We start from the raw sequence: 19,258 nt of genomic DNA on the forward strand, positions 1-19,258 counted from the left end.
ACTTTTGCCAACTGTCGTGCGCGTGTAGTCACAATAGAAGCAGGTGGACGAAAAAGGTGTACGTGATGAAGGAATAAACAAGTTCGGGAATAATTAAAATAAAATATAATTTAGATGTACACCGAATAAAAAACTTCAAATTTAGGGGATAATAAGTACTTTTGCCTAAGGAATAATAAGAAGAAAAACTGTGAATCAGATAAATATTTCATTATATTCACCTTACTTGAAAAAAAAAAACTTTTCCTGAAATTTGTAAAAGATAAACATTTTCTTAAAACCTCAATACATTTGGTAATAATAACTATAATAATAATAATAATAAATTTTCACAACTCACAAGCATCACCAACAAATCTGCACCTATAAAGGGTCCCACCAATTTTACCACTGTTTTTCTTTTCTCCCCTTTGCAATTTGCTGCCCTGTTAATTACAGCCCCTTTCTCTCTCTCTCTCTATACAAAATGAAGCACTGGCAAGAATTGTTGGAGAAAAAGGGCTCATTTTGATTCCTCAACTTTATTCCAAATGAAAATTCTTCACTTTTGAAACACCCCATTGTTTCTTCAAGATCTGTTTTTTTTTTTTTTTTTAATTATCTAAGCTCCAGGTATAACCCAAAGCTGCTTTTCAATTCAATATGCTAATTGGGTTTTGTGTTTTTTGGTTCTTCCAATTTGTTAAAGAAAACTCTGTTTTCAGATTTTGTTTGTTAAGGTAGCTGGAAATTGTAAGGAGTTGGGGATCGCCAATAACTTTATTTAGAATGTTATATGTGTTAAAAATATCTAATCTTGTGAAGTGGGGGGTAGCAGATTCTTTTTTACAGGAAGCTAAACTTGCTTGGCTATGTGTATTTGAAGCTCAAGTTTGTTTGTTTGTTTGTTCTCCGTGTTCTAACTTTTCCATACACTGCAACTAGGAAGATAATATGTTTATTTCGGAAAATTCAATATATCTAAATTTTGGAGAGTGGAAGTGGAAAAAGGAAAGGATTTGTTTGAACCCATTTAAGGAAATAGGTTATGCTATTAAATTTGATGGTAATTCATGACTAGTGTTGTTTGTTGCAGCTCAGGGTATTTCAAATTTTAATTTTGTGCTAATGTTGTCCAAATTTGGTAGTAGTAGCAGCTTTTGACTTCTAAGGAGTTGTAAAATAAATATTTGACATGAAGTAATTGTGTATTTCATACTGTTTTTCGTCTAAGCGTATGATAGCTACATCAGAATGTATGAAGATAGCGGATTACTTCTTTGTGGTTCATTGAAAAGATAATAATATTGATGTTTGGACTTCCCGTCATGTGCTTAGATCACCTATAAATGTCATAACTGTGTGTTGGTTTGTTGTGTTGCATTGGTTTCATTCTTGATCTCTCGTTCTTGTTAACTTTGCTGTCGGAGAATTCTTATAGAACATGTAAGAAGCAGGGTATAAGAGAGGTAGTTGTTCCATCAATCATCACAACCACATCTAACCTGCATCTTTCCACCCATTATCTTTATTTTCTGTTGCAAGTCACTGTGTAGATAATATGTTTTTAGATTTGTGCATGACAGGTTAATGGAGTTGACATCTGTAAGGTGCCTTATAAACAGTATCTCTCGATTCATTCACCTTGTAACATGTCTAACATCAAAGAGTATGCCTGGTCAAAAGAACTACAAAAATATTGCAACTTTGTTGAAGCTATTAAAACCAGTACTTGATGATGTTGCTCAACAAAAAGCTCCTTCAGACGAAACCATATGCAGGCAGTGTGAAGAACTAGATGTAGCCATTAATGAAGCTAGGGAATTACTGGAAGAATGGTCTCCTAAGAAGAGCAAGATTCTCTTGGTAATTTTAATTCTCCTCTTTCTGATGTAGACATATGCTCACAAATTGAAGGGAAACCGCATGCAAAATTTAGGAACTTATACAGGTGTCTGGGCGCAGTTTTGACTGTCTATCGGTCTGACTGTTGTTCCCTAATTAAATTTACTCCGTCTCTGTTTCAACTTTCAAACAGTTTGTGCTAAAGTATTCTCTGTTGCATTTATTTATTCAAACTTAATTTGTTCCAAAATATCATCATAGTACAAACTAAAGGATTCACCATACCTTGAGTAAATTTTATACTGTCAATGCTACATCAATTAAGCACCAGCACATGAAGCTACCTCTTATTATTAGGATCTGAGTGCCAATGCCATTCCTTTTCCATTCTTCGTTTTTGGTAATAACTGTGATATTGCCATTGTTTACAACTTTAAAGAGCACCTAGTACTACAACCACCTTCCAGGAATGGTGTTGCAATCTCCTAGGCCTCAAACAGAAAAAACCAAAACGAACAGCTATTTACACAATTGTTGAATCAGATATTGACTACATAAGGCTCTCTTGAAACTATGCAAAACATCTAATCTATCCCTCATCTCTCGTTGAATCTTCCTAATAACAAAACTGGTATTTACACTTCCGTTCCTGAAAACTGTCTAGTTTCTGGCTTGCCAAGTATAATAGATCATAGCTCCCCACACTGCTGTAAGTAGCTCCTTCTTCAGTTGACTCCAGTGCCTTCTTTTGAACCACCTTATGCTTTGTGATACTCCTTGTTGCTTGAACTAGAAACCTGTCTAATCCAATAGCTCATTTCTAACCTCAGTTACCCAAGAACACTCAGCAAACAAATGAGTTCCGGTCTCTGGTTGATTCCTTTTCCATTCTTGTTAGTTTGATTTCTTTTGTTTGAGACTAATCGTTGTGGATAGTTCTGAGGAATAGTCTTGCTCTCTAAAAATAACAGAAATCTTGGTTTGCCCATTCACGGTGTGCTCAACTGCTTATAGTGAGTGTTGACATTCAATTGTGCTGTTGATAAGTTATTATGTTATATTTGCTTTGATTATGTCAGTGTCAGACCAACTTTTTCTTATGTTAGATAATATGTCCGTTTAACAAACTCTTCAGATACTTCTTTTTTTTTAGAGAATTGGTAAGTTTGTATTCCTCAGCATCAGGATATGCTGTGACCACCTTCAAAATTCATCACAAAAATTACAAATTTCCTACCAACTCTACAATTTGATCTATGTCCACTATACATAATTGTTTACACCAAAAAAGTAAGATACTAAACAATTCCATTTTAATTTGTGAATGGAATTGGATCTATCTTCAAAACATCTTCCATCCTTTCTCTCCACAGACCACCATATACATGATGGCATCAACTTCCACCATCCCTTTTGAGTCTCGCTCCCCCCTCTTCTGCTCCAACAACTGAATAGATTAGCTGTGTGCTCTGGCATGGTCCAACTTTGACTGGTGATGTTGAGAAAAAGTTCCCAGTAATTGGAGTTGTGAATTACACAATCAGGCCCACTTACTACAGATCATGTAAGCAATGCACAACTCCAATTATTCTCTAACAGTGCAGAAACACGGAAGTGGCAACAAAATTTTTCAAAAATTTCAAAAGGGCAACAAAATTTTATCAAACCAAAAGGGCAACAAAAGGTTTCCAGCTGCAAAATGCGGAAACCAATGCACCTTGTAAGGCGCAGCAGCCTTGAGCCTTGTAAGGCTCGGCTGACATGCGCCTTACAAGGCGCATAGGTTTCCGTGTTTTGCAGCCTTTTCTAAAAATAAAATAAAATTTCACTGTGTATATATGTGTGTGTGTATATATATATATATAACAAAATTATCTGTTATTTTTAGCACTGTTTATGTGATTAAGAATACACCCTTTTAGAGAAACTGATACTGATAGCATTAGTTTTGCTTTTTCTTAGGAATTTGTCGATAAAGATTTCATTTTTATGCTAAAACTCAGTTACCCATTTCGAGTACTAACGTATTTTTTGTTTGGGTGGCACTTGTATAATTAGTAAAGATTTTGTGTTGTTGATGTGTTTTGGGGATTTGGATTGTTGTTTTCTTGCAGAATAAATGGTCGTGGATAGTAGAAACTATAAGGGGTTATATGTTGCGACATCTGGAATTCAATTAAAGGATGAGGATGATGATAAGCCATTGTTTCAAGATCTGAATCTGATTAATCATCTTAGAGTTAGTGATGCTTTAGTTGAACGAAATCTAGAACCCGTTGATCCGAATGAGGATGATGATAACAATTTTTTTTTTTAAAAGGCTGCAAACCTATGCGCCTTGTAAGGCGCATGTCAGCCGAGCCTTACAAGGGTCAAGGCAGCTGTGCCTTACAAGGCACATTGGTTTCCGTGTTTTGCGGCAGGAAACCTAAATAGAATGAATTTATGTATCTAGTATTCTGATTTAGGACAAATTCTCTGCAGGCTTTTTATGTGATATCCTTGCTGAGTAACTCTTGGTTACATTTATATAGCTGTTCTAGATGGGGTTAAATATAATAGATCAATATGACAATAACTACTTCAAATGGTCGTGTTTAAACTCATGATTCATGAGAGTGATGTTCTTATCAGTTCTCCTAAACTTCTGTCTCCCTTCTTGGAGGAGAAGAGCGACCTTTATCGATATCCGAAGATACTGTCAATCTGTTACTTTACTTCCTCATTTGTAAAATCTGTGAAAAATCAAGCTGTGTGCCTGGCCTCATTCTACAGTAAAATAGCCAGTTTTCTTCCTTCTCTCTGTAAGGTTTCATCTAGTTCTATTTAATTAACACAAAGTAATGAAAAATGATAACTAGCCTATCACAAGCTTTTCCATTTCTATTTTCTTGAAAGAACTTATAGATATTCAATGTTCCAGGTTTTGCAGAGTGAACCAGAGTTGCTGAAAATCCAGAGCAACGCACTCAAGTTATCTCACATTTTATGTCAATTACAAGAATCATCACCGCCTTCTCTGGGTCCTTCTGAAATTCAGGTCTGGCTTAATACACGAATTCTAACAGATTTTGTAGTTGTATGTTTTTGTTTCCCACACTTCCTTCCTTTTCTTATTAATATTGTGGTAAAGCTAGTGCAATAAGTATGTGATCTTGACAGTAGCTCAACTGATTCCATTTTCCTGTATTTCAGCCCTTCATACAGGAGATTCAAAAGTTTGAAGTGGGGCAAATATCGAAACAGATGAATATGGCTCCCGAAGTAGGAAAGATTCTTGTCTCAGAAAGTCTAACAGAAATGATTCACTCTCTTAATTTTGTATCTCATGAAGAATTATTGAATGAATGTATTGCATTAGAGAAGGAGCGGATGAAGGCTAAAGATAATGAAACGCGAGGTGATTTAGATAAGATCAGCCTTTCCATAGATCTCTTCTCTGATATTCGTGATTGTATGCTTGAACTTGACCACTTCAAGGCCATAGATGGTATTAAGATCCCTCCTTATTTCCGGTGTCCCTTGTCTTTGGAACTGATGGTGAATCCAGTCATTATTGCTTCAGGCCAAACTTATGAGAAGGCTTCCATTCAAAAATGGCTGGATCATGGACTAACTACATGCCCAAGAACCAACCAAGCACTCGCACATTCAAATCTTATCCCAAATTACACTGTTAAAGCTCTGATAGAAAATTGGTGTGAGGTAAACAAAGTGAGGATTGACGGGAACCCTGAGTCCACTCAGGATGGAATCACATCTAATTCTGTACACCTTAGTAATATGGACAACGTGCGAGGTTCCTCAGATCCCAGCAATTCAACATCAAGACTTTGTCATCAAGGTGGACAACCTTTTGAAAGTCAGAAGGTTGATTGCACATCCGAATTAAGTGAAGAAGAATTTAGTGCATGCCGTATCAGGGAGGCTGAAAAATCTGGCCACACATCCCCAGGGATTTCCTATATACACAGCAGGAGTGAATCCGTATCAAGTGCTGTTTCCAGTATTGAATATCTTCCCTCAGCGTCAACTGATGTCTCAAGGATATCAAGCAAACATGATAATGTGAGTGATACATCTGGAGAGGTACAATGTGATTACCGCATTTCTTCTCCATGCAACAAGAGTGTTGGGAATTCTCCTAATTTGTCTGCAAGGCAATATCACAGCTCCAAAACAATGAGTGAAATGGCTGTGAACGGACTTCACAACCATGCTAGACAACTTTCCTTACCAACAAAGTCAGCATCTGATGATCTGACCACGAGTTCCCATGTTGAAAAGCTTATTAGAGACTTGGAAAGTCAATCAACAGAGGTGCAAATGGCAGCTGCAGCAGAATTCCGATTTCTTGCAAAGCACAACATGGAAAACCGAGCTATTATAGGCCGCTGTGGGGCTATTGCTCCACTTATCTCCTTGCTAAACTCTGATGTGAAACCAACTCAAGAGCATGCTGTGACAGCATTACTAAACTTATCAATAAATGAAGACATCAAGGCCATGATTGCGGATCAAGGGGCGCTTGAACCCCTCATCCATGTCCTGAGAACAGGAAATGCTGGAGCAAAAGAGAATGCTGCTGCAGCCCTTTTCAGTCTGTCTCTTTTGGAAGAGTACAGAAAAAAGATTGGGCGTTCTGGAGCAGTGAAAGCGTTGGTCGATCTTCTTGGTTTAGGTACCATCAGAGGGAAAAAAGACGCTGCTACAGCATTATTTAACCTGTCAATATTTCATGAAAATAAGGCTCGCATCATTCACGTTGGAGCCGTGAAGCATCTCATTAGGTTGTTGGACCCTTCAAATGAATTGGTTGACAAGGCAGTTGCTCTTCTTGCAAATTTGTCTACCATTTCAGAGGGCTGCTTAGCTATTGCCCGAGAGGAGGGTATACCATCACTAGTCGAGATTGTTGAAACCGGATCTCAGCGGGGAAAGGAAAATGCTGCCTCAATACTGCTGCAACTGTGTCTCAACAGTCCCAAGTATTGTCGATTAGTGTTGCAAGAAGGTGCTGTCCCGCCACTTGTTGCATTGTCTCAGTCGGGCTCCCCAAGAGCAAAGGAGAAGGTATGTGTAGCTTTGTCTTCTTTAAAAAGTTCCCATTTTGCATTATCCACTTCAATCTTTCTGTTCTTCCTAGATGTCATCTTCTTACTAAACGAAGTGCCTGAGAAATTAAAGGGCCGGTCTATAATTTAAATGAAAGACTATTCGTTAAAATAAACTCTACTTTCTTCATCTGGATCCAATAACTAGACAGACAGTTATATAAGAAAAGATTCTACTCAGTCTTAGAGGGTTTATACAATTTTGGTGTGCATCACATTGCCCTCCCGACAAATTTCAAGCTGGTTATAGCAACACTCAATAAAACCCACCATGATGGGTGTGGGTAACGGGAAGCCATAACAAATTTTTCTCCCTTTCTTATCCTTGATTTAAAGTTAATTTTCCTAGCTTCCGGATGATAAATTTTGTATTTTCTCTTTATAACGGAGCAGGCACAACAACTTCTCAGTCATTTCCGGAGCCAACGTGAAGCAGCCACGGGGAGGGGAAAGTCATGATGTCTAGGTTTTGGCTCATTGAATCATGTTACTTTGCCATTGGATACAATATTCAGAGTGTCGGTCGTCGTTCTTTCCAGTAGCAATATTGTTTTTTTGAAAAATCATCTGTAGCTTCCCCATTCTTGTTTGTTTTACCATTAGGAAGTTGTTTGCTACTGGTTAGGACTGTGATATGTAAATGGTAGTAGATTCTTGTGTTATAGCTTTCAGGATTGGCAACAAATGCTAATAAGGTTTTGTCCCTACATATGGTTGTTTTTCTTCTCAAGAAGGCCGTTTGTTAGCTAGTAGATATTGTATATGTGACAAGTTGTTGTGAATACTCATGTTAGAGTAACTACACTCCATCTATCTAGTATCTTCTTACCCTATGTTCTTGAAATTGAAAAAATAGGTGGTTGAAATTGCTATGTGAGAATATGTTTTTCATTCTTTGATGCTTAGAAATTGATTGAGTGATATTTGTGCTTGCCATCACGGATATAAATGACTATTGGGTGAAATAAAGTGAACAGTTCAAAATTCGAGTTTTTAAAAGCTTGAAAGCTTAGGGATGAATTTTGTGAATTGTTGAAACTTTTGGTGAATTAATGATTGAGTTTCGTTTAGGGATGTCATTTCGAGTTTCCTACCATATATTGAAGAAAATACACTTAGATACATATATTTTTGCTATTAGATACACAAAAATAGGAAGAGAGCCGAGCAAGGTTCGTATGTATTTCAGATATATGTATATGCATGTATCTGGTGTGATTTGCATGTATCTGGATTACAAGATATATGAGAGCGTGGTGAGCAAGATGGGAGAGAAGCAAGTGAAATTTGCTATGTATCCAAGATACACGAGAATCTATTTGGATACAATGCATTTAGAACAAATTACACCTAATTTTGACCTCATGTATCCGAGATATATCTAAACGAATCTTGAGGTACCAAAACCTGTTAAAATACGTAATATTACAAACTAGAGTATATCTAAGTAATTAGATCCTGAACTAGTGAGACTTATATAAATTGCATGGCTGCGTAGGTGAATTGTGTTGTGGTGGGCTTATAACACTCTTGCAAGAAATTCTTGAATCTATATTATAAGTAATAATAATCAAAATCAACTTAAATTTTTTGAAATTTGTAGTTTTAAGGCTCAAAGTTCCTAGTTTATGAAGGTAAGGCTTAAAGTCCCCTTCATTTTTGTTTTCTTCTTTGATAAATACACATGTAGGGGTCATGCTAAACCCCTTTCTATCCTAATTTATATGATGTAATTCGATTTAGCATGGAATTTAAGAAATGTCTTTTTTGTTAAAATTTATGATTTAAAACAAGTCATATATATTTGCAATGACTAAATTATTTCATTAAGAATAAAAAGATAAATTGTTATTAAAATTTAGAAATGTATTTTTTTTTTATACATTGATTAATTAAAAGAAAAATAAATCATATAAATTACTAGAACAGAAGGAATAGTATATATTTACAAATATCGAAATCTTAATAGTACTTAAAACAGTACAAATGTTTGGAAGTAATAAAGAAATAATTAACAACTTACAGTCATGACTTTCTTGAGAATCTTTATTGGGCCAGATTATTGTAATTTGTAGCGTAACACTTAATATTGCCCATTCTTTCAGATTTTACAGTAGTGAGGTACTATATAAACACCTCTACATGTATTTAAATAATGCCTTTTAATGTATATTGGCAAATCAAGTTTCTTATTGGAGGCACATGACGGAGATATTCAGTCATTATTACCTTTTCTTCTTGAGGTGTCTGAATGAAATTCTTGATATGAAGCGTTTTATTTTTATAATGATTTACCTAGTGTGAATTTAAATTAATTAAACGTTTAGACGATTCTTGAAGCTATAGACCTCAACACTTAAAAACTTGATGATTTGTTACTACGCTGAGTAGAGTTTTTTTCCCTTGGCTATACATTTGCCACATGGTGTGCATCTTAACTTGCACTAGCGCCACATTTGGTGCTACGGAGGGACTTCACTACCTTGCCATCTTGGGTAAAAATAATTCTTAAAAGTCGGTCAGATCCTCTAGGGATGCACTTATACTATTCTTCTAAATGTGTAAACACCTCTCAATGACTTTCCTATCGTGGTTTGGGTGTATATATATCTTAAAATCTCGTTAATTACTGATTAAACACAAAAATCAATATATATTATCACTACGACTCTAGAATTTAGTCGTACTTAGATAACTTTTTTTTCAATAAAAGTACATAAAGAAGTTAGAAAAAAACAAAAAAAGATTTAGTCATGAAGTAATGAATTAAGGGGGTGTTGGAGAGTCAGAACTGTGCATGGAGCTGTCATTCAAGCAGAGAGTGGGTGAATATATATTGCTTCCCTTTTTATATGGCCCCCATGTTTTCTAACTTTTTCACTGTCTCTATCTATCAATCACCCTACTCCACATTTGATTATTTTCCTAAAAAAAAACCCCTTTTTCTCTCTCCTCTTTTATCCAAAACAACCACAATGAAAAATTGCATTAATTAAGGGAGGAGTTAGTATTTTGCTTCCTCTCTTTTGAGAAAAAAACCAATCTTTCATCGTTTTCAGAATTCAAAGCTACCAAATCAACTAACATGACAGACTTTCTACTATTGCTCAAACAAAGAAACTCAAACATGACCATACATATAAAAAATAATATTTAGCAGTAATTAATTAATAACGATAATTGTTAGCATATTTCTAACGGCGATTATAAATGTCCATTAAATTATAGTATCCAATGATTATTAACTAATATTGTTAAAATTTTAACATTCTTTATTAATGTATATATATCGTTAAAAGTTATTTTTATCGTAGCGAAAGAAAGAGAGAGAAAAAGGAATCCTCTCATTCACTCTCCCATCAATCCTTTCATCAAAGTCTTCCTCTTTTTGCCTCTCCAATTTTCTTTCTTTCTCTAGTCTCTATCTTGTATCTTACAAATATGGAAATCTTTTGATAGTTCAATCAACAATCCATGCCCTTCTTTTCCTTCTCTTATTATTAAACCCTAAAAAAACCTCAAAAATAATAATTTAATGGATTCCTTTGCAGAAGTAGAGAGTTCCAACACCACCACCAACAACAATAATAATAATAATATTATGTCGTCGTCATCATCATCATCTACATCAAGTCGATATGAGAATCAGAAACGTCGTGATTGGAACACTTTCGGTCAGTACCTTAAGAACCATAGACCACCACTCTCTCTCTCCCGCTGTAGCGGAGCTCACGTCCTTGAATTCCTCCGTTACCTCGATCAATTTGGTAAAACTAAAATCCACACACCGATATGTCCATTTTACGGCCTTCCAAATCCTCCAGCACCTTGTCCATGTCCACTTCGTCAAGCTTGGGGTAGCCTTGATGCACTTATTGGTCGTCTTAGAGCTGCTTATGAAGAAAATGGAGGAAAATCTGAAATGAATCCTTTTGGTGCTCGTGCTGTTAGGCTTTACCTTCGTGAAGTTCGTGATTTGCAGTCGAAAGCAAGAGGTGTTAGTTATGAAAAGAAGAAAAGGAAACGACAACCATCGTTACAATTTTCTGGTGTTACTCCGCCATCAGGATCAGGAGGTAATAATAGAAGCAACATTACTCATGGAGTTTAGTTTAAAATTTCATGATTTAGCAGTTATTAGTACTACTAATTATTTTGAGGACATTACGTACCTAGGGTTTGTTTATTATTAGTAAGTAATAATAATTGCGTACCGTCAATTTCATAGATTTGTGATGTGTACGGTTTTAGCGTATGATAATTTATTAGTAAGAGTTGATTGGAAGTACTAACAAGAGCATGTATACTTCTTGTACTCATGAAATTACTTGTAGTAGTAATTTTTGAAGACAGATTCAATCTCAACACCTCTGTCTGTTCTGATATCATGTAAGATTTTTGAGTATGATAAAACTTGGTTATATATATTTCACGGATGAGTTCTTTCTTAAATAATATATACCGATCATGTTATACAAAATTGAATATAAATTCTCCAAAAAGTAAATTACACTATAACCATGATTTAATAGAATGCAACTACTACAGTAACTGTTGTCTGTTATGCTGTCTTAACAAGGACAATACTTTGGAACATACTTAGCATTATTATTATTATTATATGGTACATACTTTGATGCTCTCTTTTTATGTTATCAATTATCATATCGTCATTATAACTTTAAATTTTCATGTTTTTTTGGGTTGTTTTTGATCTCTCAGTGTGACTTCACATTTCTTTTTGGGCTCGTTTGATAGAAGGGATAAGGGACAATTTATTTTAATATTATTCTAGTGTTATTATATTGAAAGTAGAATAACAATTCTGAAATTACTAATCACAGAATAGTTAATCCTAAAATAACATGTATTCAACCAAATAAGCCCTTAATGCTACTAGCATTACAGTTTTGTCAAATCCCTGCTGATCGTTTCCCATAATTATGACTTCCTTTATTTCAATTTGTTTATCCTATTTTGACTTTAAACGAGATTTAAAATAATGAAGAAGAATTTTGAATCTTGTGTTTATAAACTAAAGATATATCAAATGCACGAAAATGTCTTTTAATTTTGTGAATCTTTAACTTGTCACGAAGAAAATTAGAATAAAGAGTTATGTAACCTATTACAAATCAAATTATAAGTTAGAGTTGCTATTCGGTCTTTTCTTCAAAGGTGGATACGATTGAATTAGCTTTGGACTACGAGAGAGCTAGACAGCGAGTACTCCTTTTTTTATTTTGCTTTTTAGTCTCCAACTTTTGCAACTTTATTTGGTATTTAAATGTTGATTTAACAAGTATTTCTTCCTTGATCTAGAGTTCTAATAGATAGACTGACTGAGCTCAAGCAATAATGAAAGCTCATAATTAATGTTTTTAGTGGCAAATTATACGTCTATTATTTGATATTGCCATTAAATTTCTTAATGGTGAATTATATAAGCATCTATTAACATGATTGGTGCTAGTGCTGTCACTTCACTGAGGGGTTTGATGAAATTGGCAGACAAGGGTGATTCCTTATGTCTTCTAATAGCTATTGGATAGCTGATTTATCCGAAGAGTTTAAATTATGTACGCTAATAATATAAAAAATGGAGAACTATAGGAAACGATAGGCAATCGACTAAAATACATTGGTAATATAAAAATTTATTATACTATTAATATATATGACTTAAATCACTACGATTGATGACTAAAATATATATATTTGACAAACTTTTTATACTTGTCAATGTTATTTAGTAGGGTATGAAACTAGCACTTTAACCTATAAAGAAAATATTCCACTTCCCACCACTAATATGTTTTCAGATTATCCTAGGATGATTTATTAGGAGTAGTAGAATATCAGTGAAAAGGGGACTCATTCAATATAACAAAAATAATTTTTAGTGGCAATAAATATACATATTAACAAAGAGTATAAAAGTATTTACGGGCATTAATTAAATGTCTGGATCAAATGTCGCTATGCATTTTTAGGGACATTTGCGATCAGTGCTAATTATGCCACTAAAAATACATATTTAATAACAATTAAGTTACTGTTATTAATTAATTACCGCTAAAAATTATTTATGATTTAGTGATTATACAATTATGGATCTTGAACAAAATTGACGAATTGATCTTTGCAGAAAAACATTCAGTTGATTAAAGGATTGGATAATTTTGTCGTGAGAATATATCTGTCGACAGTTTTTCTACTAAGATGTTGAAAGCAGCGGATTTGACTAAAGTTCATTACTACCTTAAGATAGCGTGGTTAGTTGAATATCTTTTATTAAAAAAATAGGGAAAATTGAATGAAACAATAAATTATTAATTCAAAATAAATGTTATAATCACGGTTTCATTTAATTCTAATTCGTAATAAACACTTTGTCATTAAAAGAATCTCGCTAGCCTTTCTCACTTTATACAAACGCACATGTATAAATTGTGTGTGTTTGTATATAGCGAGAGAGAATTGTATATACAAATACAAACACATATTTATTCGTCCTATACACTTATAATTATACAAATACAAATCTTCCTCTGCTCAGTTCTCTTTTGCTTTTCTCTCTTTCTCACTTTATACATACATAAATTATACAAAATACAATGTATAATTTGTGTTTGTATAAAGCGAGAGAGATTTGATATACAAATACAATTGTTTTAACTCGATTCAATTATATATGAATTCAAATTTTATGCAGATATACAAACACAAAGAACATATACATAGACAAACACAATTTTCATAGACACATACACCCGAAATATACAAATCGCCGCAATTTATACAAATTGCTGCGATTTATACAAATTAGATGCTTCTGATTTTATACAAATCTCATGTTGCCTGCGATTTTGCACAAATCTGATGCTATGTTTTCTATAGACCGCAAATAACAAAACTGTAGATATAGAACATTAATATGATTCTTATGTTTGCTAAACCTAAAATTTAGAAAATTATATGGAGTATACAAATTACAAGTTACTTTTCGTATGCATATGTTAATTCTAGAATATCCTTGATGAAATTTCTTGGTTCACCTCTGCTCCATTAGTCAGTATTCCTAAATATAATTCCTTACCTTTGCTCTTAACTCTAAAGATATGTTGTCTGAATGTATATTCCATCAATTCAGATCACTTTTCGCAAATGACATCTTTTAATTCTGTTATTTTTTACTTTCATCTCCTAAACTTCAAAGATGAACTATTTTTTATTTTTTTGAATAATTATTATGGCTACCCATGGAAAATTTGTTGGATTGGTTTAGGAACCTGAAGTTGTTGGGCTTAGGTCAATCAATCTTACGAGATCTTAAATAGTCTTTCCATGTCTATGCCATTTGGATTGTGCGTTTAGTGTTGTTATGTTAGCTGGTGTAAATGATTAAACGGATATAATGTCTTCACATCAAAAAAAAAAAATTAATTTAAAATTCAGAGTTATGTCTCAACGCCCTCGCCCCGAAACAAAGCTGAAAAGAAAAGGAAGCCACATGCAAAATGTAGATATACTTTTGGTCAGTTTTAGTTCAACAAAATCCGCACCTTATAAGTAAGTTCCTATGCTCCAAATTAAAGCTGTTAAACGTTTTGTTTTTTACCTTTTTCATGCATACTAAGTCCACAATATCGGCTATTGTCGTCGGAGGAATATTGCATCATGACATGTTTGAGATTATATATTTTTAAATTTTATATCAAATCAAATATCGTTACGTAAATTAATAAATACAGTGGGAGCAAATGAATCAAATTAAACGTGGCAAAGGTTGTGTTTGTCTGTGATATATTCATGTATCTTTGTGTGGTCTCTATCAACTTGAACTATTTTTGTCGGCAAATAAATCTAACCAAATCCTGCAAATTGACGACATATTCTCCAAATTTTTCATATCGTTTTTTTTTCTTTTTCTTTTGAACGCCACTTAAGAAAAGATTAATTAAAAGATAGTCTGACTAGTGTCGGGTCCAAAATTTAGAGGAGACAAAAAATACTAGATGATTCTTTTTTTATGTCCTAATATTAGTGGATAGAGTTACCTTGTACATGTTGTTGGTGGGAGGTGGCAGGTATCCCGTGAAATTAGTCGAAAACTAGTCTCAAGTTCAAAACTAAGTGGATACAAAAACACATTAGATGATTCTTCTCATTTGTCCTAACCATGCTAGACAGAGTTACGTGTTGTTGGTGGGAGGTGAAATGTATCCTGTGAAATTAGTCGGGAGGCTTAGTCGGGATGCTTGAAAGTTGGCCCGGACCCATAATCATAAAAAAGACATTAATTAAAAGATAGTTTGACTAAGTCTCAGGTTCAAAACTAAGCAGATACATAAAACATTAGATGATTGATCTTCTCATTTGTCCTAACCATGATAGATAGAGTTACGTATAGTATCTATTGCTGGTGTGGCTGGTGATAGATATCCCACGAAATTAGTTGAGATAATTGAAAGTTAACTCAAACACCATGATATAAAAAAAATAGTCTGACTAAATTATTCTAATGTAAGAATATGTAGATAGGAGAATATGTAGGTTTAATTAGACTATAAATCTATATAGGCAATTAAGGATTTTCATGAATTTACTTGTCAGTCAGCAAATCTTGAAGTAGTAGTCTGTAACTTAGTAGTCATGATTCATGAATATATAATATCCTTCAAAGGAACATCCTTAAACTCATCCTGTTCATATTTGGTTTAAAAAAACTATAGGTCAAATTAAAACAGGCTCTCATGTTTCCATTGAAATGATGAATGATAGCCTACTAGCAGTAGGCTCCACTATGCTTATACAGTACCAATTAGGACATGCTACGCTTTTAGGCTTTCCTAGGTACTTTGATTTATTTCTACAATGGAGATATTAGACTATATATTATATTAAGCAAAAATGTAAAGTTTATACGTACTTTTTAGGCACGAACCCAAAGTTTACACTGAAGTCACATGTTTTCTTGACTAGCTAGTAACCATTTCACTTTTCGTTTTTCCTTTAATTGAAGTAGGTTTGATATCTACTACTCCCTTTGATACAATTTATATGACACCCTTTATATTTTGAGAGTCAAACAATTTAATTTTGATCAATAATTTGTGTATGGAATCTTCAATTTTTTTGGAATGAAATTTATATATTTGTAAACTACGTAAAAAATACTATGAGTCACAATAATTGATAATTCAAACTGTTTAAAGATCTATGAAAAATTTACGATCAAAGATAGACTTGTTTGACTCTTGAAATCAGAAAGGTGACATATAAAATGGGACGGAGGGAGTATATATACATAAACAATAATTTTAAAAATGTATAAATAGTGTAGTTTTTCATCGGAGAGGTTGAGATGAAGCCTGCAGCCAGTGGCGGAGCCACCTTATAGTTAGGGTGTTCATCTAAACCCCCTTCGACAGAAAATTATATTATTTGTACATGGCTAAAATAATTTTTTAGGTAGATATAATAGATCACCCTTCGACTACTTCGTGTGTCTATTTGTTCAAATTTTGAACCCCCTTATTTAAAATCCTAGCTCCGCCACTGCCTACAGCTGCAGTATCCACTCTACTACCACTACAACAAAAACTACTTTTAGCGATAATAAATAGACACATTAATAAAGAGTGCTAAAGTCTTTAACGGCATTAGCTAAGTGTCATTAGATCTAATATCACTAAAGGCTTTAGGGACATATACAAAGAGTGCTAATTGCCGCTAAAAAATACATATTTAGTGGCAATTGAACTATTGCCGTTAAATAATTGCCTCTAAAAATTATTTTTGATATAGTATANCAACCCGACATTATATATATAATTTTTAAAATTTATTTTATACATAAAAATATTTACTTTGATGTAATTTCTAAATATTACTTATAAGTTTTTATAATTTTTATCTTTTAACATATTTTTTCAAGTCTTTTGAGACTTAAAATTTTGAATGGTCCAACAAATGTTATAGTCCATAGATATTAGTAACTCTAATAAAGCTCAATTCGAAATCAAATCAATACTATGCTAACAAAATAAATTAATTCAACACTAAGAGTAACAATACACTACAAAAGGAACCCCAATTACCAACAAAAAAATTCGTTGGTAAATTGATCAAATTGGTTGGCAAATTGAGTTACCAACCAAATGCCAACTTATATTAATCCGTTGCTAAAAAGCTCGTCGGTAAATATTACCAACCGATTTTAATTTGTTGGTAAACTTACCAACCAAAAATCAGTTGGTAAACACCCAAAGATGTTGTTACAAAATTTTGAAGCATGGCCCTGAAATTTCCGTTGGTAAATTCACCAACTAATTTTTGGTTAGTATATCGTTAGTACCTTTACTAACGAATTGAAAAGGAGTTGGTAAATTTTTTTCTTCATTATTCGATTCCTTTGGTTGGTAATTTACCAATAAATTTTAATTTTTTTTTTTTGGTTTCCCATTCAGTGTCCGGTACCCACGTCGGAGCCCGACTAAATCCGGATTCACACCGATAAGTTTAAACACGTTAGTATGATTATTTGTTTTTCTAATAAATTTACTAATTGATTGTTAGTATGTTGGTAATATAACATTCAAGGCGACTCCGTACCCAAGGGGAGTCGAACCTGAGACCTCTTGGTTAATGATGAAGGAGTACTTACCACTCCACCACAACCCTTGTTGGTAATAAATTTTAAATACGTTAGTATGATTATTTGTTTTTCTAATAAATTTACTAATTGAATGTTAGTTTGTTGGTAGTATATCATTCAAGTTCAATGTTAGGTTAGTAATTGATTGACAATATGTTCAAAATATCATTAACTGAATGATTATTTAATAGTGAAAATTAATTTATTGCATTTAAAAATCTAAGAGCACGAATATAAATCCAAAAATATTAATATCAATTTTATAAATCATATTTGAATGAAACAATGTAAAATCTATGCTAACAAGTTAAATTAATCTCAATATGACACATTTCATTATATCAAAAATTTAATTTGAGCACGTTTATAAAAAATATTGACCAAATCTAAATTTTGGCCAAAATTTAAAAGTTAAAACGCCTAACAACACAAACTGAAAATGGAAGCCTCAAAACTTGAACCAACCATTCCATTAGATATAAAAATGACCTTTCAAAGCTAATCGCGCTGACGGAATTCTCATCAGAGCATGTTTACAAAAAATGTTAAGCAAAGTCAAATTTTGGCCAAAAGTTAAAAGTTAAAACCCCTAACGGTACAATCTGAATATGAAAACCTCAAAATCCAAACCAACCATCCTATAAGACGAAAAATGACCTTCCAGAGCTAATCGCGCTGACGAAATTCAAATTTGAGCATGTTTCCCAAAAAAATTGACCTAATTCAAATTTTAGCCAAAAGTTAAAAGTTAAAACGCTTAACGACACAAACTGAAAATAAGAGTCTCAAAATCCGAACGAACCATCCTATGACACCAAAACTAAACTTATATGGCTAACTGCGGTGACAAAATTTCAATTCGAGCACGATTACCAAAAATATTGACTAAAGTGAAATTTTGGTCAAAACATAAAAGTTAAAATGTCTAATGACAAACTAAAAATGGAAGCCTCAAAACCCGAACCCTCTATCTTATTACATCAAAAATGACCTTCAGCATCTAACTACACTGACGAAATTCTCATCTGAACACGTTTATCAAATATATTGACATAAGTTAAATTTTGACCAAAATTTATAAGTTAAAACACCTAACGGCACACACTAAAAATGAAAGCCTCAAAACCCAAACCAACCATCCTATTAGATAAAAAATTACCTTTGGAGTTAATTACGCTGACATAATTTTCATCTGAGCACGTTCACAAAAATATTGACCCAAAGTCAAATTTTGGCCAAAACAAAAAATTTAAAACACCTAACGGCACAAACAAAAAACGGAAGCCTCAAAACTTGAACCAACCTTCCTGTTAGATAAAAAATGACCTTTCGAATCTAATGACACTGCCAGAATTCTAATCTGAGCACGTTTACCAAAAATATCGACCAAAGGCAAGTTTTGGCTAAAATTTTAAAGTTAAAACGCCTAACGACACAAACTGAATATGAAAGCCTCAACACTAGACGTTGATTTACCACTTCAATTGATAAATTTACCAACTATTCAAATATAAGTTATAATTAATAATTTATCAATAAATTTTATCACAGTTGGTAATAGCTACTATTCAACTAAACATTCATATGTAATATTACCAACTAATAATTAATATGTTGGTAAATTTTACCAATAGATTAATGATCGGTTGGTATATTACCA

General features: G+C 33.3%; 2 protein-coding genes across 3 annotated transcripts; both read left to right on the forward strand.

Annotated features, from left to right (window-relative positions):
* The first annotated feature begins 399 nt into the window (after nt 1–399).
* LOC125870280 (U-box domain-containing protein 3) lies at nt 400–7,746 on the forward strand. 2 transcript variants are annotated; one of them, XM_049550679.1, is made up of 5 exons: nt 400–612; nt 1,566–1,845; nt 4,748–4,864; nt 5,020–6,897; nt 7,332–7,746. In XM_049550679.1, the coding sequence occupies exons 2-5, from the start codon at nt 1,570–1,572 to the stop codon at nt 7,395–7,397; spliced, it is 2,337 nt and encodes a 778-aa protein (XP_049406636.1). In that variant the 5' UTR covers nt 400–612; nt 1,566–1,569; the 3' UTR covers nt 7,398–7,746. The 2 variants fall into 2 exon arrangements, with proteins under 2 accessions (XP_049406636.1, XP_049406637.1); XM_049550680.1 differs by having other exon boundaries at nt 424–612; nt 1,551–1,845.
* Nucleotides 7,747–10,251: 2,505 nt separating this feature from the next.
* LOC125870328 (protein LIGHT-DEPENDENT SHORT HYPOCOTYLS 3-like) lies at nt 10,252–11,120 on the forward strand. The gene has a single exon (XM_049550729.1). It carries the CDS (start codon nt 10,474–10,476, stop codon nt 11,047–11,049), a length of 576 nt encoding a protein of 191 aa, XP_049406686.1. The 5' UTR covers nt 10,252–10,473; the 3' UTR covers nt 11,050–11,120.
* The last annotated feature ends 8,138 nt before the right edge of the window (nt 11,121–19,258 follow it).

This window comes from Solanum stenotomum, chromosome 7 (genome assembly GCF_019186545.1).
Source record: "Solanum stenotomum isolate F172 chromosome 7, ASM1918654v1, whole genome shotgun sequence".
In the NCBI taxonomy this organism is placed as follows: domain Eukaryota; kingdom Viridiplantae; phylum Streptophyta; class Magnoliopsida; order Solanales; family Solanaceae; genus Solanum; species Solanum stenotomum.

Coding starts and splice junctions, on each gene's coding strand:
- LOC125870280 (XM_049550679.1), top strand. CDS start 1,570: ATGGAGTTGACATCTGTAAGGTGCCTTATAAACAGTATCTCTCGATTC. Junction 1,846..4,747: donor AGAAGAGCAAGATTCTCTTG/GTAATTTTAATT, acceptor TCAATGTTCCAG/GTTTTGCAGAGTGAACCAGA. Junction 6,898..7,331: donor CCCCAAGAGCAAAGGAGAAG/GTATGTGTAGCT, acceptor ATAACGGAGCAG/GCACAACAACTTCTCAGTCA.
- LOC125870328 (XM_049550729.1), top strand. CDS start 10,474: ATGGATTCCTTTGCAGAAGTAGAGAGTTCCAACACCACCACCAACAAC.